At 38.6% G+C, this 24866-nt stretch overlaps 1 protein-coding gene across 18 annotated transcripts in view; it reads left to right on the top strand.

Annotated features, from left to right (window-relative positions):
• The window catches only part of kcnma1a (potassium large conductance calcium-activated channel, subfamily M, alpha member 1a), a 200571-nt gene that overhangs the window by 134546 nt on the left and 41159 nt on the right, over window positions 1–24866 (top strand). For 10 of the 18 annotated variants that reach the window (XM_026224319.1, XM_026224322.1, XM_026224320.1 and 7 more), the window contains exons 10-19: window positions 5620–5730; window positions 6007–6112; window positions 6282–6364; window positions 7702–7771; window positions 8533–8688; window positions 12586–12695; window positions 12952–13020; window positions 18465–18476; window positions 22395–22481; window positions 22588–22664. In XM_026224319.1, coding sequence (XP_026080104.1) covers window positions 5620–5730; window positions 6007–6112; window positions 6282–6364; window positions 7702–7771; window positions 8533–8688; window positions 12586–12695; window positions 12952–13020; window positions 18465–18476; window positions 22395–22481; window positions 22588–22664 — 881 coding nt within the window. The remainder of the gene's footprint in view (window positions 1–5619; window positions 5731–6006; window positions 6113–6281; window positions 6365–7701; window positions 7772–8532; window positions 8689–12585; window positions 12696–12951; window positions 13021–18464; window positions 18477–22394; window positions 22482–22587; window positions 22665–24866) is intronic. The other 8 variants (XM_026224332.1, XM_026224326.1, XM_026224331.1 and 5 more) reach the window with 1 other exon arrangement.

The raw sequence follows: 24866 nt of genomic DNA, 5'->3' as shown, positions 1-24866 counted from the left end.
TTAACATACATGATCCAAACTAGTTAAATTGATTGTTCACACAAAAAAGAAAATTGTTATCGTTTACATTTCATTCAGCAACGTACTTTCTTCAGTGGAACACAAAAGAAATTATGCAGAAAAATGTCTGTCTGTATGTATGTTTTGTTTGTTTGTTTGTTTTTTAGCGATTTTCAAAATATCTCTTTAACTGTTCTACAAAAGAAAGTAAATTATACAGTCAGTATAATTTTTTACCTAGAAAAAACTATAAATAGCTTTCTAGACAAAAAAAAAAAAAAAAATCTTAAATGGAGATTAAAAATGTTGCATGTTAAAAATGCATTGGCAACTAACTGAAATATATGGAGCCCATGCAAGGAAAAATAAGTTAACAATTACTTCCCTCGTTTTACTAAATCGTGGAAATGTTTTAGTTGAATCAAATTGAGGGAACAAATTATATTGTGCACACAATTTAGTAAAATGAAATAGCGAATTATGTTGTGGACACAATTCCCTTTTTTTTATTTTTTTTATGCATTTCATGCTGGGCACCATACAAATTAAATACGTTTCTGTAAAATGTAAGTAAAATGTAAGTAAAAATAAAATGTAAATAGAAAATTAATAGAAATAATAAAATGACAGGTACATACAATTCTAAAACAAAACATAAAAATGAATTCAAAATATTAATAAAAAATATAATACAGTAGTAATACAGGTTTGGAATGAAATTGACAGTATTTGCATTTTTCAATGAGCTATCTACTAGTTCTCTGATTTGTTATATAAAAGATGTTCCAGATGTATTCATGTAATGTCTACTGGCTGTCTACTTTTACAACAGGCTTTATTACACCAGAAATAATTTGTATAAATATAGACAAAAGTGGATGTTCGTATGTTTATGAGGCAAAATGTAATTCTGTAAAACTGTGTATGTTTCATAGAAATCACGTATATTTACAATTTTTTTTTGTGCAAATTATTGAAAATATGTATTTGAGAATATAACTAATAATAACTCCAAAATATGGGATGTCTCTGTAAAGCCTAGAATGTATCTTTACACTAAGAGTTTAGACAGAAGGTATGAATCCTATTAGCCTTCACAGAACTGGGTCCCAGAAGGATCATTTAACTATTTAATGGGTATGCAAACATTTATGCCCATCAGAAACCACTTTGACTGGACATGATCACTGCTTAAACCTCTTTTAGTTCAAAGACACATGGAAACATTGATCATTTATTTGTGTATTCATATTTCCTATAATTGAATTTGTCAAAATGCAGGTAGCATGTAGTAAATAAGTAGATGATGTAAAACAAACCACAGGAGAGAGATAAAAACCATAATAACCAAATTTACTGGTCTAGATTGCAGGTCTGTTAATATGTTTTTTAAAGGTCTGTTCTTAACATTTTACATTTGGTACCCAGAAGGCTGTGTCTGAGCAATACTCATCTTTACAGCATATGTAGGGAAATTGCAGTCAGACATTGCATAATGGAGTTTTTTTTTGAATAATTACAGTAGTTTAAGGAGGTGTTCCTAGCTAATGAGTTGCCAAATTAAATTCATTATTGTTCCCCTACATCAAGTTGTGTATTGTAATGATGATGGAGCCCTGGCCCCATGTGGACTACACATGTGATCCATCTCAAACTCTGTTCCCTTTTAGTTTGAAGACAGGACAGACATGCACCCCTTTCGTCAAACAACCTATTCTTCACAGCTATCATTTGGACACAGCTTTTCCTAAAACATTGTTGATTATAAAAGTCTGTGATGAGCGCAGAAACAGACCGGACACTTTTCGTTCGATTCAGTTTAAGGATTAGAGCAGTATCAATGGTTTCGGTGCTGAGGCTGATGTTCGAGCTTGTTGTTTTTCATTTCTTTTACGTTTTGGTTATGATTTCCATATTTTTGGTGCTTTATTTTTTTTTTTTCATTTTTATTCGGCATGATTCACAGTGCATGCTGGGTAACTGCCCTTCTGCATTTGCTTGCTCAGGTTCTGCAATTTTCTTTGTTTTATTTCACCTTATTGTGTGTTGTAGCCCAAGTGTTCTCTGCACTGTGTGTTGTTCACAGTCAAGTGTTGTTAGTTTGTGTATTTTAAGTTTAAGTGTGTAGATTTTAAGTAGTTTTTTTCTACCAGTATTTAATTGTTCCAACATTTTTATATTTAAAATGTTTTTTTTTTCTTGTTAAAATGCTGTTTTTGATATTAATTATTTATACTATTTTTAATCAGTGATATAAACTTTAATTCTCTTGCCTGTTTCTGAGCAATTGTGTGATTATACAGTCATAAAATTTTTTGAAATAAATAGCAAGAAATGCCAGCAGACAAATAAGTCCCATACAATGATATTCCACTATGTTTTTTGAAAGGAAACATGTTTTTCCATCTTCGTGCTATTCTTTAAAGATGCACTCAGTAATTAGATTAAAATTGTTTGATACTCAGATTGAAGACTCTTGTCAGTAGCCTAAAAAAAGCTATGGGGCTCATGAAGGCTCATGTTAACGTCACATGACCATCTGAATACTAACTTTATCACTCTGTTATTGTGCACTTAAAAAAAGCAGCTGTTGTTAAGCCTACTATGCAAATTAATTCTTTCAGAATTGTATCTACCAGTTAAATCCTGATATTATGTAATACAGTAATATTGCAAAATTGTAACAGTTGTTCTGCTCAATATTAATATTTTTGTGGAAACTTATACTTTTTTCATAATTCATTGCTGAATAGAAAATTCCTAAAAGTTCAGTTGGGGTCTTACTGACCTTATGTATTACTGAGTGCACTTTTGCGCAAGCACAGAAATATTTATGAAGGTTAAAGCATCACGTAATGACATCAGTCTTATCTAATAGTCTTTTGTTTGATTTTACATCTTGTATTGCTTTCATTGGCAGTACCATAATCTTGAAGAAAAAAACAAAACACCCCCGCAGTGGTGAAACACAATCAGTAGCACAGTCACGCACCACTGATAGCTCATCCAAACATGGAGACAAGATGTCTGACATAAGCCGAGACAGAGTGTGTTTGTATCCATGCCAAAGACTCTGTTCTAGAGTAAAAAGAGTGAGAGCATAGTCATACATAACTCTCCGGTTTAACTAAAGCTCTCAAACGGGCATTTTTGGAAATAGGAAAACATGAATAATGTGTCTCTCATCAAGCCACCCCTTTGCCAGACGCTGTTGGCTTTACACCAAGTCGTCAACTCAACAGAGTCTTCTCATCCCAGGACAGTCATGCGTGCAATTACTACCACTCATTAAATACAAGAGGCCAGATCTGTGAAGATCATTATGTGTGATAGCATCCAGACACTGCACCCATGAAGCCTCATCGCGTCCCTCCGGCAAACCGAGATCCGCTTAATGTTTGCCCTGGATCTGAGCACAAATAAGCACCTCTCCTGCAACTGAGAGTGTACAGGCACATACACCCAGTTACAATTAAGGTCAGCAGTCCCTGTTCTTTGTAAACTCATGAGCACATCATGTCTGCTGAGGGAAGAGAGAGTTAGTTTGGACAGATTTAGATTGATGACCGTGCATGGATAAAACTCTTGAGACTTCGACCACAGCAGTATTGGAGTAATCCAGCATGGGAAGTGAAGTGATCCTCAAAACCCCATGGCTAAAGCTCAACTCTTTAACCTCCTGTTGCATAGAAGCCCTGGCTTGACAAATAAAGCATTGTTATTGTTCTGCAACAGTAATAAAAGTGGCCATTAAGTTGTTAGGATAGTTATGATGGGCCAAAATCTTTTATACGAGTCAATCATTGGCATGAATAAACTTTTGAGAAACAACTTTGGTGTGTAATTTAAAGTGCATTAGTGTGTAGTTTGGTATATAGTTTAAAGGCTTAAAATGCAACCTTCAGTTGAGGGATTTTTCAGTGACTCTTTCTACAGGTTACATTGCTGTGCCAGTAGGTGGCGACACGTGGCTTTCTTTGAGTCATTGAGTCATTTACTAAATTGATTTGTTCAAACACACTGATTTATTCAGTAATGAAATATGGGATGGACTTACACTAACGCTTGTATCACACTGGATGTGCACCCAGTGCGGAGGCATTGTGCCGCAGCTTGTGTACCGCAATAAAGATGAATCTCGTAATTTCTGTCATATTTCCCAGCGTTCTCCTTCGAACACTGTGTGCATGAAAAATACTATAGTTATTTATTGTAAATACTATAGTGTTTATGAATCATACTATAGTAAAGTGTATTATACGGAATATATTTACAACTCTTTATTAAAGAATGCTACAGCATACTGTAGTATTAACTATAGGGGACTGATAACTGTAATACAGTAGTATACTTTAGTTTTTACTACAGTAAACTGTAGTGTATTGTAATAATATACCCTATAGTTGTAGAAAACTTAGTACAGTATGGGTAAAGTAATTTGTTTATATTGCTATAGTTGTTATTATTACCATAGCAACTATAGAATTACCACAACAAATTAATTCATTGGTTCAAAAACACTACTTGTAATTTTTTTTTATGGTGCAATTTGTTATTTTTCATGTTAATCAGGTCAGTTTTGATCAAGAACAACACACTGTGGCTTTAATTCAGTGTAAGTGGTGCAGCAAAAATAGACTCTGCACTGAAATGATCGCGGCTCTGCTCCTGCAAACAAATTAACACTTGCAAGTCACAGAATAACAAAACTGATTTATTAAAAAACATTAATTTAGAGATAAAGAATAGTGACTGTCTTTAAGAATGAGTCATTGAGTCAGTTACTCAACCAAGAAGACATACTCGTTCAGGAATTGAACATCAGTATTGTATATTGCTCGTTTAGCTTTTATTTTCGTTGGCAATGCAAAAATAAACGACTGACTATATTGAATCTATTTGTTTATTGCACTGTTGTAAAAACAACAACAACATTGTTTCAATTTCAGTTATTGCATCCTTAGCTTTAGCTAATACATCACAGAAGCGCTGTTTGAGTGCTGCTGATATAGCCAGAAGATGTCAAGGCTGCTCACTACTAGGTTTTGGAACGATTATGAAACTAGATCTTACTATGGAGGCAGAATAAATGAGCCCCAGAAGACCGTGACCTCTGGAACAATCCAGTTGAGTCTGTTTGTTTGTTCCATCTGATATATTGCAAGTTTTTCATTCGGTGCCTGTCCGTAGAAGTCACGGTTAGAGTTCATGGCAGCCACAGATCCAAAAACAATTTAACCGCTTTTGACAAGGGTTCCGATACTTGTCAGTTAGTATTGATGTACATGTCAACATGCGTCCTAGCACAGGGGTGGTTTGGCTACAGAGACACGGCTTATTAAGAACATTTGCCAATCCAACATTAAAACGTAAGATTCAATTTTGTTTGCCCTGAAAAAGTTCAAAGCACTTAATTTAATGTTTTAAACCATGTTTATAAACATGAGGTAAAACAACATGTGCTGTTATGACTGTAACGCACAGTGAATATTTGCAAGCCACATCATTTAATGTTTTCAAGACATTTTTGGTTAATACGACTTTAAGCTCCTTTTAGGATATGCCAGAGTTTTGTTTTATTTTATGTCGCTCTCTTCAGCTGAATTTTCCCCCTTACAGGCACATTGTGGTCTGTGGTCATATCACGCTCGAAAGTGTTTCCAACTTCCTTAAAGACTTCCTACACAAGGACAGGGATGATGTCAATGTAGAAATTGTTTTTCTTCATAAGTAAGTACTATTCCCTTTGGAATACATTTTCACAATCTTGATGGGGCCTTTCCGCACTGTAAAGAAAATAATGACTGCATGTAACTAAGAAAAACAAATCAATCAAATAGTGTTGCCTGTTTTTATATAACAAAGAGATCAGCCAGTAAGTTGTTTTGACATTCTTTTGTTAGCCGCTAGCGGTGCACAAATGACACATTGTTCTTATAAACCTAAAGCATTCTTCATTAGTTACACACTTTCTTTTTTTTCTTTTTCTTTTTTGCCAAACTCTAGTATTTCCCCTAATCTTGAGCTGGAAGCCTTGTTCAAACGTCACTTCACTCAGGTGGAATTCTATCAAGGATCGGTCCTCAACCCGCATGATCTAGCAAGAGTAAAGGTAACCTCAGAAAAACTCAGCAATTCTTTCAGTTTGATCTGACGATTTAATAAACGGGATACTTATACAGAATTGTAGAGATATTGTAGATATTAATGTTTGAGTATTTTGATGTTTTGATGCTGTTCTGAACACTGAGGCATCACCTCGTCTTTTTCATCTTGTACAGATCGAGTCAGCGGACGCCTGCTTGATTCTTGCAAACAAATACTGTGCAGACCCCGATGCTGAAGATGCCTCTAATATCATGAGGTCAGTTCGGTGGAGGGTTGCGTTTGCTATCAACACATTTGAGCACATCTTATTTTTATGTTTGTGGGCAGGATCACACACTCACTAGGGACATCCTCTTGTAAAAAAGATGTATTGAAAGCTGATGGCTTTCACCCTCCTGTGCTGTTAAAGGAAGGTGTGAATGTGATACTTGGCGTCTCAGGTCATATTCACACATGTTATATACCTGGACACAGATGAAAGAGCCAGGAGGAATTTCCTCTGGGACGGAGTCATATAATATTGCTCTAAAAAAGTGTGAAGTGAGGGCAAACATATTTCCCTTCCTCCTCTCATGCTGGAGATGTTCTTTAGCCATGAATAACGCACAGAATCGCACCCAGGCTGGACTGTTTGGAAAATGAAATATTAATGTAGGCAGGTCTCGGAGTGCTCTTTTGAACTAATGTGTTATAGAGCAGCTTAATATGGAAATAAATTCTGCACCTCTCATACGAGACTGGAGAGAAATCCAGACTGGATTTCACAGGGAAATCACACTGTGTTGCCACATATCACAGGCTCCTCTATGGAAATGGACGATTAATTTATTTTTTATTCATTCAGCAGATGCTTGTTTTTAATCCAAAGTGACTTACGATGGTGAATTCTGGGACAGTCCTCCTGGAGGTTAAAGGTGCACTCAGTAGGTTTTTGTTTACATGAGGGAGTGAGCTGCTCCATGCAGAATAAAACCGATTTTTCTAGAAGATTAATATGTTTAGAGTCTGTCATCTCATGCGAGTGTACATCATTTTAATTATATTTCTTAAAAGTGCAGTTCATATACTGCTGTTAGAAATCATATACTACTGTAAAAAAGAAGTAATAATCTTGTTTAGCAAGGATGCATTAAATTGATTTAAAAATTATCCTTTTAATTGTTTAAAAAAGTATTTCAGACATATTTTATTTGAACTTTGAAATCATCAAAAATCATGAAAAATTGTATCATGGTTTCCAAAATAAAATAAAAAATATAGTGTAACTTAAATTGAAAACAGTTTATTTCAATTGCAATATTATTTTCACAATATTTCTGGTATTACTAACTTTTCAATCAAATAAATGCAGCCTCTGTGAACATAAGACACTTCTTTTAAAAACATTAAAGAATTTTACCGACCCAAAACTTTTGAAGTGTATCTTTGTTTTAGTTTAGTTTAAGCAATAAATGACTGAATGCACCTTTAATCTAAATGTATACTTCTAAAGAAAATGTAACTATTCTATCTTTTTTCTTTTCCTCGCAAATGCTGCTTTATGATGGCTTTAAATGACCTGTAAATTAATACAACTGCTTCTTCTTTTTACAGAGTAATATCTATCAAGAACTACCATCCAAAGATCAGAATAATCACTCAAATGTTGCAGTACCACAACAAGGTAGGAAGTGAGCTTTTCAGTTGCTATGTCAATTCAAATCAACAATACATTGAACAGAAGGAATACAGATAATATATAAAGAGGCTATAAAATTTATGAAAAAATACAAATTTAAATCTGACGTGGCAGATAAATGTGCAATTTGAGAACAGACCCTCAGATTCAGCTGTCCATGACAACAGGAATTTTATAAGTTCACAGGAATCAACTACAGTATGTCTACATATTTTTTTCCCTTCAATGTTTATCCCCTATTATAGCAACATGAACGCAGCTTTGTATTCATCAGGGAGTGTAGAAACAGGAGATGAATGTTAATGACTTGATGGATGTTTTTTGTTCATGGGACACTTCACTTGAGAGCAATTGAATGTCATCTGTAGACAACTGTTTTAGAGGACTGTCAGCAAACCCGCAGTGTTAGCAATGAGATATGAAAGAGTGACGTGCTACTGTTATGAGATTTGCGTTATCAGTTTGACAGATTCATGTAATCTAACTAGGCAAAGGAGACTGTGGACTGTTGTAACATGCTTTGTTTTGACAGTGTTTTCTAATGTACGTCTCAAACCTTAATATAATAAATAATAAGTTAATGTTGCAATGTCTGCTACAAATAAGTTTTGATTTTTCATTTCTCCCTAAACTGTAAGAACTATTGATTTTCACTTTTTTGCTGGTGTTTTTCATTACTACACTTGTTAGACTTCTCAGCAGGGGACATTGTTAACTTCCCCTTGTCTCGTCCCGTGTGTCCTCAGGCCCATCTGCTAAACATTCCCAGCTGGAACTGGAAGGAGGGTGATGATGCGATCTGCCTGGCCGAGCTGAAGGCAGGCTTCATAGCCCAGAGCTGCCTGGCACAGGGCCTGTCCACCATGCTCGCCAACCTCTTCTCCATGAGGTCATATATCAAGGTACCGTCAGCCCGTCTTGGGCCTTGATAAAGCCCATAGAGTAGAATCAGCCTCTATCCCCACTTCAGCTCAATCACCAGAGCCATTATGGCATGGAGTAAATCATCTTCTGAGCCTGGCGGTCTCATTTGGGACCTACTCGGGACGGCAACACAGCATTGCCGCTGCCATTATGAGGTTATTTATATGAGTCAATGGCATGGTGGAAGTGAGGATGTAAATTAGTGGTTTTTCCTCTCGCTGAATTTACTGTCCTCCTGCGTGCCGATAGAGCGGGGAAATGTGAACCATGTGCCTGTTTCATAGTCAATGAACGGCACCCCAAAGCCATCTTTATTTATCGTCCAACTGAACCAGACTGCTCAGAGCCATACAGATCGCTCTTTTTAAGAAAACACTAAATAAAACGGTCTGAGGCCTGAATGACTGCAGTGAGGTGGTGGGTTATTATCAGGTGGTTCAGATTTGGATGGAGCCCTTTGGAAAACTGGAGAGATCAAGAGAGAGCGTGTGTGTGCGATCAGACTGAAGAATTTCGCAGAGATTGTAAAACTTATTCTGAAATCCGCAAGGGGCTATATTTTACTCTCTTTTGATTTTTTCTTTTTTTTTTAAGACTGCGCAGGCTTTTGACATGGAGAGCAGCATTCTCTTGTCATAGAGAGATGAGGAATGACTTTATAATGACTGTTTAAATGTGGCATGTGCGGAAACATCTGCAGGGCACATCACTCTTCTCATAAAAACACAGAGGAGAGACAGCCCAGACCACCCATGCCAGACTACAGCATACAACACAACACACATCTAACCTCTCAGACCAATGTCCATGTTTACAAAAGATACCATGGGAACACCTAAAACACTTTCTATGATTCAGACAGGGCATCTGTTAGGATGAAGAGGATTTATCAGTATTGTTTACAGTAACAGTATAAGTTTATCAGTATTGTTTAAAATGCCAGTCATCTCTTAATGAGTCTGATGGCAACAAACTGTGATAAGGAGAAAAATGCTAAAAAATTAAAGGGAAAGTTCAACCAACAATTACAATTCTGTCATTATTTACTCGCCCTCATGTTGCGCCATAACCGTGAGACCTTTGTTCATCTTCAGAACACAAATTAATGTATGGTCTGATAAACTAGGTTGAACCACTGATGTCACAGACTATTTTAACTAATGTATGTCCTTACTAGCTTTCTTGGCCTTGAAAGTGATAGTTTTCTTGCTATCTATGGAGGGTAAGAAAGCTCTCAAATTTCATAAAAAAATCTTTATTTGTGTTGCGAAGGTCTTGCGGGTTTGCAACGATATGAGGATGAGTAATTAATGACAGTATTTTCATTTAACCCTAAACTAACCCTTTAAGATTATGTCCATTAGCTGTGCAAAAGAAGCGTTATTTTTCTTGTACGTTTTAAGTTCGATGTAAAATAGACTCTGTCCCAATACTACATTAGCTGCCTTACGGCTTCTAAGGATGTAACGTTACACAAATAAATGATGGGTCAGTGTGTACCTTGGTTTTTGAAGTCAGTGTGTGTGTGCGTGTGCGTGTGCGTGTGTTATACACAGGCTATCAATTTTTAACTATCATATATACAATACATATAATATATCATATACATACATTTTAATGCATGCATACATATTATTAGCATGTTTAATGTTCAATAATTGTGAGTTTGATCCTTTAATTGGCAACAATAAAGCAACAATAAATTGTCTAAAATAGGCAATATTATGATTAAGGTATTCACATGAGTTGCATTTAGAATATTCCCTTCATGTTCCCGTTTAACATGTTGTAGTACATAAATCGATTGATGGCACACGTCATTACTTCACTACACGACATCTTCCGACGTCCAACAAAGAATGTGCTATGCTGCATTTCGATAATGTGACTAAAATAGGAATACTCCACATGTTTTAATTTGTATTGTTTACTTCGAGTATGACTTTAGACAGATTAAGGTAATCAAAAATCTGTTTACATTGTAGATTCTTAATCCGAGTATTGTCTTAATCAAGTTAAAATCAGAATATTGGTGTCCATGTAAACATGTGTTTATGTGTGTGAGAGTGTAAGGGCAGTCTGTCTGCTGCAGAAGCGGGGTTAGAGAAGGCTGATTTGACTGATTTGAGTGGGCATTCAGGAAGCAGAGCAGAAGGGTGTTACCGAGAGGTGCTAATGAGACCCACACCCCAAGGACACACACATTCACACAGCCACAAACACATTTGCATTGTGTCTGTTGTTCTAACTATAAATCTCTGATGTGATGTGCCGTTCACTACAAATAAAACTGCAAGAATGTTCAGCATGAATCTTTTATCTGGTCTCTTGAGGTTTAACAAAAAAGCAGTAAGCAGGGGGGTTTTGGATCGGGCTCTCTAGAGAGACTGGTGAAAATAATTGTTCAGTGGGTACGAGAGAACACGCCCGTAACACTTACATCAGCTCTGACAGGCAGGGCACAAACGTGCGGGGAAATTTAGGGAGCCTATGGTAAATGGCTGCCATCTCTTTAGGACTAAATGACAAAAGTCGACCCATTAGTGCCGCCCTAAAGGATGCCTGCCCAGAATGCAAGTGCTCTTGGCCTGGCAGTGGGAAAGGGAGTCGGGCCTGGCTTTGAAAGCATCTCTCTTGACTGTCAGTCAGACAGACGTTGGCTGGGCGAGATGGCTGACTAATGGCATGGTGTTTGCCTAATAGCCCCTCTGCTTATCACAGCCCCACCCACTCCACATCCTGAGATGCATGTAATGAGAGGATGATGAAGAGACCAGCTGTGAGCTTTATTCTCCAAGTCTGACCAAGTTTGAAGTGTTACAGGTGTGAAAGAATGATAGAGCAACTTCAAAGTGTAAGGCATGTTTAAACTGTGTTTTTAATGAATGGTACTCATGATATGAGATGCACAATGCATCATTGTAGTTATCTACCTTTGCCAGGGTAGATGCCATACTTAATTTGATGCACATGAAAACAAGCTGTTTTCTACAGATGATTTAAAAAAACATGTTTGTTAAAGGATAGTTCACCCAAAATCAGTTGTTAATTATTTACTCTCATGTCATTCCAAACCCATAAGACTTAGATATTTTTTTATGAAACACAAAAGATTTGAATGCCTCCATTGCAAATCCATTACACCAAAACTTGAAAAAGTTCATAAAGGGATTGTAAAATTAATCTATATGAATTAAGCAATTTAATGAGACCTAATCACTTTATGAAAAACAGATTTATTTAGGCTTTTATTCATATCAACACACAAATAGACTATATCAAATATGGTAAACGAGCCTTTTTGTGTCAAACAAGAATGGTTGACTTTCCAATTACCCTATTTGATGAGCTCTATGTATGAGCTTTTGACCATAGTTTTTATGTGAATAAAAGCCCACATTTAATGTTCAATCGCAAAATCGTCAGAATAAACACAATTCTTTATATAATACAAAGCAATTGTGCCTTTTCATAAAACTTGGATTTAAAGTGCTTGATTAATATGGATTTCTGTTATGATATATTTAAGGTTTGGTGGAATAGATTTTTAATAGAGGAGCATAAATTGCTCATAGAGGAACATAAATCACTCAGGTTTCATTAAAAAGTTCTCCATTTGTTGATGGGCAAAGATGAGCACAAGTTTTATGGGTTTAGTCATGAAGTTGAGTGAATGATAATATATATATATATATATATATATATATATATTTTTTTTTTTTTTTTGGGTGACCTACTAAGTCATATATAATTTTCATGATAATTTTGGTAAAAATGTTTAGACATGTTCTGATTGCTATCTATCCATTTCCATCCAAATAAATGGTGTTCTCCATGACTGTGTGTATCTGAATCCAACTGTTTTTGCTGTGCAGATTGAGGAGGACACATGGCAGAAGTATTATCTGGAGGGAGTGGCCAATGAAATGTACACTGAGTACCTGTCCAGTGCCTTTGTGGGGCTTTCGTTTCCTACTGTTTGTGAGTAAGTATTCTTCTGCTTTAAAGCATGAGCGCTTTACAGCACGCCGTTACTCTGTATACAAACACACTGTAGTAAGTATCATAAAGGCTCTAATAAATTATTTTTTTATATACTGCCAAATTTACTGCAAACCTAAACTCTTCTGATTTCAGTAGATCAACATTAAATAGTTTTTAAAGTCCAATTCAATTGGTCTCACGAATTTCAGTTGCTGAATGACGACTTCTGGACACTGAATGTCTGTTCTCTGTTTCAGGCTGTGCTATGTGAAGCTCAAGTTGTTGTTGATCGCTGTTGAGTACAAGTCAGAGCAGAGGGAAAGCAGGTTTGTTCCCCTTCGATCTTCAGCTCCACCATTCACAATACACTGACCAAAGAGGGGCAAAGCAGTTGTGTCCCTCATTGGTCCTACAGTATAGTTATCCTTTTTGTACTTACTGGACATTGTTGTAAGAAAAGGCTGACAGGTTTTCATCATTAAATCTCTCTGCAAGTAAGTAATCTGGTTTCAAATTGAAATCACTCTCAGTGAGACAGCAGCATGTCACGTTCTGTCACTGGTGGAAGTTTGCCTCAGCTCGATTCTCTCAGCATCACAGTTGCGATCACTGTCTGTAAGAGTCACCGTGAAGCCAAAGAGCCATGACATCTGCTCAGACTCACTGTGCTGTATTGATGAGGGTTAACTCTCGGAGTAAAGAGCCTTCTATCAATAGCACTTCTGTGGCATTCTGTTAAGTGACCCATTGGAACTAATAACATACGAATAACATGAAGTACTCTGTCTCAGTAACTCTGACTTTGCCAAATCCCACCACCCCTTCCCACATCCACAACCTGTGTTCCAATATTTCTGTACACTTTAACTCTTACTAATACATTTTTGTATACACAGTGTGTACTAATGTGCGTGGTTAAGAACACAAGTTGGCCTGAAAATGCACACATCAAAATATCAGCCAGAAGACCTGGTTATGTTGTCCCCTTTTTTTTTTTTTTTTTTTTTTTTGTTAATAGGGGTGGGCCGACGTTTTGACAGTATATATAATGGGCCACTAGAAATGTGGGTAAACATTCTGTTAACTTTTTACAGTGAAACTACACTGCCATTGGTTCGTGCAGTGTTATTAGCGGTGCTGCATGAAACTATGGCAGCAAAGCCCGCCAAAATGGGCGGGGGATCTGGCTATATATTGGCCTATTCGCCACAGGAATTCAGATTTCTTCTCCTTCATCGACGATGTCACACTGCTTTGCTGATCTCCGCTTTAAAGGGAAGTCATGGCCTAATGGTTAGAGAGTCGGACTTGCAATCAAAAGGTTGTGAGTTCGAGTCTCGGGCCGGAAGGAATTGTAGGTGGGGGGAGTGCATGTACAGTTCTCTCTCCACCTTCAATACTACGACTAAGGTGCCCTTGAGCAAGGTACTGAACCCTCAACTGCTCCCCGGGCACCGCAGCATAAATGGCTGCCCACTGCTCTGTGTGTGTGTTCACAGTGTGTGTGTGTGTGTGTGTGTGTGTGTGTGTTCACTGCTCTGTGTGTGTGCACTTTGGATGGGTTAAATGCAGAGCACAAATTCTGAGTAAGTCATGTCACTCACTCACTCAACTCCGCTGAACTGCTCGCCGTTGAAACGCCTCGCACTGGAATGCGACTGCCGGTCCCCGCTGCAGATACATCACTTCCCTGGAGAGAGAGAATGAAAGAGCAAATTTCTCTAAAAGAGCCTTTTCTACGGCTTTGTTTCAAATGCTGTCTCGTCATTGCAGCTGACGCAGCACACGAGGGGAATTCCTGTTCTCATTGTGAGAACATGAATATTGCCTCTCTGAACTCGCGAATCGCTTTTCTTTTCTTTGTTTTCTTCCTCCCGCGAGCTGGCAAAATAAAAAAAACACTCTTCACAAAAAGAGCAGTTTTCCTCACATAACACTCACGAGTGCTATGTCCCCCCAGCTGCAGACAAACAATCGAGTTAATCCAACAGATATCGTTTCAGGGTTTTACAGCCGTTACTTTCTAGTTCCAAAGAAGGATGGCGGGCTGCACCCCATCCTCGATTTAAGACATCTGAACCGTGCCCTCATAAGACGGTGCTTCAGATTGATCATGTGGGAAACAAATCCTCTCACAAATACGCTCAGGGGATTGGTACTCTACGCTGGATCTGAAAGACGCTTACTTTCACATCCAGATAGCCCCCCGTCACAGGCTGTTCTTGATATTTGCCTTTGAGGGTGTGGCTTACCAATACAAGGTCCTCCCCTTTGGGCTGTCTCTGGCGCATCACACGTTTACAAAGTGCATGGATGCGGCTCTCTCCCCCCTCTCAGGCAGAAGGGAATCCGCATTCTCAATTACCTCGACGACTGGCTAGTTCTAGCTCAGTCAGAAGGGGAGGCATCGGGTTACAGAACATTGTTTGTCAGCCATCTGGAATGCTTGGGGCTCAGGGTGAATTTTGTCAAGAGTTCAATGTCCCCCAGCCAACGGATATCGTTTCTGGGAACAGAGTTAGACTCACTTACGATGAAGGCAACAATGGTGAAGGAGCGTGCCGCGGCTTTACAGCGACTCATGGCCTCTTTCAAAATAGGTGCTTCTCGGCCCCTAAAAACATTCCAGAAGTTGCTGGGCCTTATGGCAGCAGCATCGCCGGTGCTGGAGCTCGGGCTGCTACGTATTCGACCCCTCCAATATTGGCTGAAACCACGTGTTCCACCTCATGCGTGGTGTCACGGACGCCTGAATATCAAGGTGAGTCAGGACTGCATTTCGGCCCTGACCCCTTGGAGGAACATGCAATGGATGGAACAGGGTGCCTCACTTGGTATGGTTTGCAGAAGGAAAGTGATCTCCACAGAGGCATCCAACAAGGTTGGGGTGCGCTGTGCGAAGAGACACCCGCTTTCGGCTGATGGTCGAAAGAGGAGAGCAGGCTTCACATTAACTGCCTTGAGATGATTGCAGTTCAACGAGCCTGCCAGAGCTTCCTGTCAGACCTAAAGAGCCACCACGTGCTGGTCAGATCAGACAGCATGACAGTGGTCTCTTACATAAATCACCAAGGTGGGCTGTCATCGACGCGTCTCTTCAGACTAACGTCACGACTGCTGGAATGGACCCAGAGCAACTTGAGGTCCCTGAGAGCATATGCTGTCAAGAAGCGGAGTCTCCTCAGAAGAGTGGAGGCTCCACACGCAGACAGTTCAGAAGAAATGTGACGTCTTTGGCAAAGCGGAAATAAGACCTCTTTGCCTCAAAAGACAACTCTCATTGCCCAATGTATTTTTCCAAGATCGAGGACGCATTGTCCCAGGACTGGCCCAACCGTTTTTACACTTTTCCTCCGGAGCCTCTGATTCCCAAGTAATTAGGCGGGTCAGGGACCAGAGATGCAGGGATCTCTCCACATTCAAGGTCTACGTAGTGACTATAGCTGAACCGATTAGTCGTCCGATTTATGAGAGGTGCCAGAAGGCTACATCCGCCTTGCCCTCCCACTGTCCCTTCATGGGACCTGCCCACGGTACTTAGAGCCCTAAAGAGGGCCCCCTTTGAACCGCTACATTCCTAAAGACTGCACTGCTGTTGGAACTAGCATCTGTTAAGAGTGTGGGCGATTTGCAAGCACTCTCGATAAGCCCTAATTGCCTAGAATTTGGGCCTTAAGACTTGAAGGTCGTCCTAAAACCAAGACATGGCTATGTACCAAAGGTGCTCTCCACACCTTTCAGAGCACAAGTTGTCACTCTCTCTGCATTACAAAACACAGAGGACGATCGAGAGCTGAATCTGCTTTGCCCAGTGAGGGCTTCAAAAGTCTACATAGAGCGTGCTGTGTCCATAAGGCGATCAGAGCAGCTCTTCATATGCTTTGGAAACCGTGCCAGAGGGTTACCGGTCTCAAAGCAAATGCTTTCAAAGTGGATTGTGGATGCAGTCCAGCTAGCCTACTCTTCTTTGGGCCTGCAAAGCCCAATTGGAGTAAGAGCCCATTCGACGAGAGCTGTGTCTTCGTCCTGGGCATGGTCTAGTGGTGTGACTATCACAGAAATATGTGCCGCGGCAGGTTGGAACTCACCGTCCACATTTGCTAGATTTTATAATCTAGACGTCCTGGCACTTCATGCTAGGGTACTTTCTGTGTAAAGTCACCTTTTTGTTCCTCATTTGCATGCTTTTGGCCATTCTTTGCCCGAGACTCAAACTCTACTCGTATGTACTCGGTCCCTTTGGTTCTGAGGATATACGAACACAGGATGATCAGGCTAGGCCAAACGTAACCTCATTGAGCTTATTCTGCTCCTAGTTGCTATTGTCATATCTTGGTTTCACAGATCAAGTATGATTGCGTTGGTCGTCCCCGCTTCTTAGCATGGCGTGATTGAACTTGGTTCCCATAAGCGTCTTCGACACAGTACGAGTGAAGTATTGAAAGGGAACGTACTCTGTTACTAACCTAACCTCGGTTCCCTGAAATATGGGAACGAGTACTGCATTCCTTGCCATGCTAAAAGGCTGCACAACTCAGTCGTCGCTTCAGATGAAGTTACTTGAATTCCTTTGGCGAAGTGGGCAATATATGGCCAGATCCCCCACCCATTTTGGCGGGCTTTGGTGGGCTTCGCTGCCATAGGTTCGTGCAGCACCGCTGCCGAGCCATTAGTTTGTTTTAATAATACTGCACGAACCAATGGCCTTGCAGTTTCACTGCGTGATTGAATAAGAGATTGAAAAAAGGAGTTTTTTCCCATAAGCGTCTTTGACGCGGTACTCGTTCCTGTATTTCAGGGAACTGAGGTTACGTTAGTAACTGAGTACGTTTTATAGTTTTGATACATTTTTTTTTAACTCAGGTGGCATAACTCACACTGTTTTTTTTTTCACTCAGTTACATTAACTAAGCATGAATAATATGATATTTTAGATTTTTCCAGTAAATTTAAGGTTAAAAAAAAAAAAAAAATTATCAAATGAGATGAATAGTATATTTTTTGTGTGTGAACTATTTAATTCTTTGAAAGATCCCAAAATAGCATGTAATATATGGTTATTTTAAATATAAACAGCTTTCTAGTTTATGATACATACCATTACCATGTTAAACATTTGTAATTAAGTAATTAGTAATTAATGCTATTATCAGATTTTGCCCATACTGCCCACCACTACCAGGTTTTGCCGTATTGTGTCTCAGAGAGATGTATATTCAGAACAGTTATGAAGTTGTTTTCTCCTTTTTTCACTCTTTTTGAAACGGCTGCTAAAAATGTAACACAGAACCTTGTTTTTCCCCAATATCACATAAAAGTGCTGCTAGTGTCCAGTATTCTCCGTGCCAACAAACGCAACGACTGTAAAACAAAAGTTATTTTTTAATCTCACTCGGTGTGATACAGTTCATATAATTTGATTACTTTATAATGGATGGCTGTTAAACTTTGGTTTATAACTTTGCCATACCCCACATAATGGCAAAACGTTTAGAGGACACAACATTATCCTTTAGTGTAACTCTTAATTTGGTGTCCTGGGCTGGTCTAAACTTGGAAACGGACTTTGGGATTTAGACCATAAGTTTTCCTTTGTAGAACAGATGAGTTAACTAATACGAAGTGTATTTTTTCATGGTGAAAGTGACTGTTTTGCCCTCTACTTTTTTTTTTTTTTTTTGATCTTACTGTGCAGATACAGATGACTGACACCTCGCCTCCTTTTTTCCCAGTCTATGTTTGATTTATAATGTTTTCTTGTTGTTTGCAGAAGCAGAAAGCGGTATGCCCTCTTCATTATCTCACCCCTCTACACTTTAGATCAACTGTGGGAGAAAAGCTTAAGGATATTGTGCCACCTCCCTCTCAAAAATGGCCAAAATCTCTCGCTATGTCTTATTGTGATTCTCTTTGTGCTTAATGCACTAACTTCTTTGCAGGCAGAGAGAGTAGTTGCTATTGTTCGATTCGCTCATTTCTGCGTCTGTGCTGTTGACATATCAAAACAGCGTTTATCCACTCCATGTTCGTTCATCGCTGGTTTTTGTTCTTCGTCTCCTTTCCTTTTTTCCCCTGTTTGATTATTTTTCAGTGTTCATCAGCTGCAAATCATTTCCGCTCATATCTTTTCAGCATTGTGCTCTCCATGCGAACAGTACTTCATGTTTTTTTCACTTATTTTGTAATGCACCTAAAAGGAAGCTGTACTGGAAATACTAGTGTTTGTCCATTAAGAACTGATGTGTCTCAATATGGCAAGATTTACTTCACACATTATTAAACACTAAACACTTCTTGCTTAGTAAAGGCCACAATATTCATGGCGACCATCTTTGCCTTTTCTGTCATTACCACTCTAACACTGTATTGCGTTTGTGTGTCTTTGTGTGTGTCAGAAAGTGTGTGATTTGTGTTTGTGTGTGTGATGTTGATTCTGTCGAGTGCGTGTGTGTGAGACTGAATGGTCAATCTGTTTGTCATTGTTTGTCTGGAACAGACGTTCATCATTTCCCTAAATGCCTGTGCGTCTCTGAGTAGATGTTTATGAAGTGAGGTCACTTCCTGTCAGTTTGGTGTTCTATACAACAATCCAACTGCACAGAAGTTACTGCAACAGTTTGCATCTACGTGCCGCTGTGCGGTGGCTGCGCCTGCTCTCTTTTAGATGTGCCCTTGGTTGTGATGCTTTTGGTAACTGCATGCCCGTATGCTCTGTCACGTGATGTGATGCTTGCTTTGTTTCCCATAAAATGAGATTTGGTCTGAACGGAAGCCTATGTTTCCATGCAATCAGTCTGTGATCGGCTTATTGCATTAGGCTTCTGTATGGTTTCGTGTCTAACGGTGTGAAAATCTCAAATTTGGGGAGCAATGTGTGTGAATATGTCAGTGAATGAGACTGTATTCATCTTCTGAACAGCATGTCAAATGTTCTGCTTCTAGCTAAGGGGGCTATTTAATCATGTAAAGCTCAGTGATAAATAACACAGCACAATGATTTAAAGCAAGACAGAGCACTTTTGACCTTTTCATTGACTGACAAGCCAACTTCCGCTTTATGATGGATTAAATCCCCCTCTTTTGGCCTTCATTTCTGATGAAAGTAGTTATTTGATGAGCCCAGAGGAAAATATTTTGATAGAATGCATGTATCAAATGGTATTTAAGTATATGGATTTTGGTCTGTGGAATAATAGCATATTTTTCATGTACCTTTCTCTTTTCGTCTGGGCTCTCTGGCTTTGATGCTTTAGTCAGGCTGGGCGTTTGCCAAGTGTTGCAGCCACCACTCAATTCATTGATGATTCCTAACAACTGGCAACCATTGATGGCTGTGTTGTGTCGTCTTGTCTCTGTCTAATTAATGGGGAATGATACAGTGGTTCAGTAGTGGCTCTTTCTACACTGCTGAACCTCTACAGTTGCAAAGCCTCCTAGCCAAACCTCCAGGCCTTGACTCTCTCAAATATTTGGCAGAAGCTGACATTGAATTCATAAACATCAAAACTTTGGTGCCCACCAAGGGAAGTCACAAAGTGACAATGACAGGGCTAGCTTAGGTTTGACAGTGACTGTAATTTGTTCACAATAGCCTGGGATTGAGCAATAGCTGGGAGCCAAAACTCAGAGCAAAGGTTGCATAAACTAATGTGCGGAGTATGATTCAGAATGCTTTGTCATTTTGACATTAAAAATAAACAGTAAAGACTTTTAATTTAACTAAATTTCATAAAAAATAAAAATCACAATTATCCACAATAATATTATGCAGCAAAAGGTACTCCCAGATAAAACAAATTGTAATTTAAATAATAATGTCGCATTTCCACCGAAATTACCCGGAACATTTGTACCAGGAACTTTTTTTCTCAGGAACTTTTTTCCCCCCAGACCTGTTGATTTCTGCATTTCCACCGCGGTGTAAAGTACCGGGAAGATTAGGCAAATAGTCTGGTGATGTAGGTTTGTGCGCGTTTTTGTTGGACGTGCATCCTCGGTAGTTCAGAATTTGCGCATTCGACTCGGGAGTGTGATGTCCGCGACGACGCAAGTCCGGTAAATCTATAAACAGCAGCGTACTTGATAACTTCAGTCAGCTCGTCTTGGCTACTGCAATTTTTCTCTCTGTATATTTACTATTTAAACAAAATAGGATATCAAATACCACTGCCTCCTTTCGTTTTCATTTAAACATAATAACAGCTGCAGAAATGTACTTAGTTCAGGGATATGTTTATATATACAGCCATTACAATGAAACAAAATATTATATAAATTTGCCTTTTTTATTTTCATTTTAACATAGATAAATTGAATACCGACCAAAGATAACCTGTTAGATTTACCCAAAACGAATTGTATGTTATGTTTAACCACTAAAGAGACACCATAGCCAGCGGCACACATCAGAAGGTCTAGACGAAGTGGATAAGTGAGGACTGAGCTCCCGCTGATCGCATGGAGCTCATGTCTCCGAGATCGGCGTAACACATTTTTAAATAGGCGCTGTCTTTATAAATAAACCACAGATTTGAGTTTTAAACAACTACATTCTCGCTTGAAATACTTTTAAAATTACATTTCATGACACAATAACAGTAATATTTTGAAAATGATCCAAATAAATGGTGGTTGAACCCACCAATACTGCGTGAACTCAACCAATCAGCATGTTTAGCGCTAAAGTCCCGCCCCTGAAAGTCCTGGAACTTTAAAAAAGTACTACCTCTTCAGCAGGGACTTTTCTGAGGGGCATTTTTTTTACCCGGAACTTTATTTAGTTCCTGGTTCCTGCGGTGGAAACACGCCGAGTACCAGGCCAAAGTCCCTAGTTCCTGGGTAAAGTTCCTGTGGTGGAAACGCGGCATTAGAAAAAAAAAATTCAGTATGTCATATCTGTATATAAAAGCCAGTAAAGTTAAACATGATGAATAAAAATATAAAATAACAAAAGTTACAAATCAGTCTGTCAGAGTGACATACTGGTTTTTGGTGGCACAACCTCTGCCTCGGTGCTTATTTTAATTAGGTTACGCAACAACAATAATAAGCTGATGAAACTGATGATTCAAATGTAATGGTAACAATATTTATGAAAAGATTTCTGCAATTCTACTTTCTTGTTTGCACAGTAGCAACTTCAAGAAAAACTGCATGGCTTGTGTTGGCTTAGTTATGCTGTTGCTGCAGATTCAGAGATCCCAGATGCACACTGAACTCTTGGTGGGCTGGTCATTCCCTTGCTTTCCACCGCACTAAGGAAGAAATTCAATTGCGCTTCTGTGTGGCAATAGACCTCACACCGTGAGTTTCTGGAGCCCTGTCGACCAGAACGCCTAGACTGTTTCTGCCTCAATTTTAATTCTTTGTTTTATCTCATCACCTAGACAATTCAATCTAAGACCATCGTAACAAATAAAAAAAGAATTAAAATGGGCAGGTCATTCTGTGTACTGTATTGTATTTGTGTGAAACCAAGTGGCCTAAGCAGTATTTTTGAATAGGTCTTTTTCCCTGCAGTATTTTGAGAGTACAAAAGTTCAATTTCAGTATCAAAATTTGATGCAGTAAATGGATGTTTTCACGTCAGTCTTCTTAACAAGGTCCAAAACCACGTGTACCATTCCTCTTGATTAGAGTGTTTGAATGTGGATGATTGATTTTCATGTTAATGACAATGACTCTTTTTCTGACTGAACAGTATTCTGATCAACCCGGGAAATCATGTTAAGATGCAGGAGGGGACACTGGGATTCTTTATCGCCAGTGATGCCAAAGAGGTGAAAAGGTAATCCTCTCCTAAATCCATCAAAATTACTTGTATTCCATTCTTCATTCGGAAATGTGTAGGGCATGAATAAAAGAATGTTAAATTCTTTACCGTCTTCCATCAGAGCATTTTTCTACTGCAAAGCATGTCATGATGACATCACAGATCCCAAAAGGATTAAAAAGTGTGGCTGCAAGAGAAGTAAGTAAACCCGACCATCCCTCATGTCTGAACGGAAAGTGTTCGCCAACTCTTTTTCACATTGTAGGGCACCGCTACGTTGTGTAATGTCAGATATCGTTGTTTCTCTTGCGATGTTGCTTTTATTTCTTTATTTATTTTAAGTTACACGTTGTAAGTAAAATAATAGGCTTGAAAGAAAAAAGGAAACACTTGCAAGGCAGCAAACAAGTAATGTTCAAAGTTCAGATTTTTAAGTTCACAATTTTGCTTTTCTATTCACAAGCTATTTGCAAAAATCAATTCACGTCACATTAAAATTAAGTTGTTAGCAACAACAGTAGTGCTTACACTTCAAAAGAGCCAATCATCTTACAATTTCAACCCGGCCCCTTTTTTTTTTTTCAACTTCTTGAATTTGATGGATCCCATGGTCTTATAGGATAGTACTAGAAATATTAGGTCAACTTACTTTTCACATACTTTTTGATGAATACTGCGACACTACTCATTTGATGATAACCGATTAAAAACACTACCATTCAAAAAGAGTATGATTTTTTAAAGCAATTAATGCTTTTATTCAGAAAATTCCCATTCATCTATAGTTTACTGTCATCAAAAGTGATTTACATGGGTGGGGGGGGGGCTTTCTATTCATTACATAAGCTTTGAAAAACACGTTTCTAGAAAGAAATGTTTGTTGTTCAATGAATCAGCATATTAGAATGATTAGAATGACGACGATAAAGACTGGAGTAATTGCTGCAAAAAAATTTGCCACCACAGTAACAAATTACATTTTAAAATATATTGAAATATATTAAAACAGATGTTTTAAATTGTACTTGTACTTCACAATGTTATTGTTGTAACTTTATTTTTAATCAAATAAATGTTGCCTCATTGAGCATAAGTGACTACTTTCAAATTAAAAAAATCCCACCGACTCCAAACTTTTGGACGGAAGTGTAAAAAAGATGAGACCAATTGCAATTCAGTATGAACATGGGTGTAATGGAGGTAACTGATTGCAATTCATGAATACACAATGATGTAATATCATAGCTGTTGACATTTTGAATGATGGAATGTTCAGCTGTCAGTGGAAGATTTTCACACTTAAATTTCTTAAAGTTCAACCAAAAATGAAAGTTCTGCCATTAATTACTGTCCCTCAAGTCATTCCAAACCTGTTAGACCTTCGTTCATCTTCAGAAGACAAATGAAGATATTTTTTTATGAAATCTGAAAGCTTTTTGACTCTGCAAAGGCAGTAATGCAACTCACCACACGCATGTGTTGTTCACGCACAGAGGTACTCTCGATAAATGACGGAGGATGTGAGGAGGAGAATTACTAAATCGTTATTTTTGTTTTCTTTACGCACAAAAAGTGTTCTCGTAGCTTCGTAAAATTACAGTTGAACTGCTACTGTCACATGGACTGTTTTACTACATGGATGTTCCTACCACCTTTCTGGGTCTGGGAAATTTGAGATTCTTTGTTCTCTATGCAGGATCAGTAAGCTCTCGTATTTCATTAAAAATATCTTAATTTGTGCCCTGAAAATGAATGATGGTCATTTAAAATGACATGAGGGTAAGTAATTAATGACAAAATGTTCATTTTTGGATGAACTAACCTTTAAAGTGTGAAACCAATCTGTCATGGCTAAGACCATAATTATCTACAAAACACATTGCTGCCTTGCAATCACAATAAAAAGACAACTATAGCAGAGCCCCTAGGGTGTTCTTTTTCACTTTGAGAACAGCCATATGAAAGAATAATCAGAAAGCAATGAACTGTAGAAACTAAACTTCATCTAAAACAGACTAGCTTCAAAACCAGAGCCCTAGAAATGGAGCGAGATAGATGACAAGGTGAAAGAATGAGACTCTTGAGGAAAGCCAGTCATCAGCATGCTAATGGTGTAGAGCGATACAGTTGTAGGGAGGGAATGACGTGATTAGCAGGGCTGAAGAGAGAGGCTGTCAGCTCATGGTGGTGTCAGTAGGAGAGAGGAGGAGGTAATGACACTAGACAGGTGGAAAAACAAAAGGCAAGAGCAGCTTGGCCCATCCTCGCCAGACACACTGAAAACACACTCCTGGCTCAAGATCATTTTGCCAATCATATCCACCCATTTCCAGTTTACCCAGAACGCCCAGCGCATGTGCCGTTTGGACGCGCCTCTGTCATGTCCTACTGTGTCAGCCC

This window comes from Carassius auratus, chromosome 38, assembly GCF_003368295.1.
Source record: "Carassius auratus strain Wakin chromosome 38, ASM336829v1, whole genome shotgun sequence".
NCBI lineage: Eukaryota > Metazoa > Chordata > Actinopteri > Cypriniformes > Cyprinidae > Carassius > Carassius auratus.
This window is presented reverse-complemented; position numbering and strand designations above follow the sequence as displayed.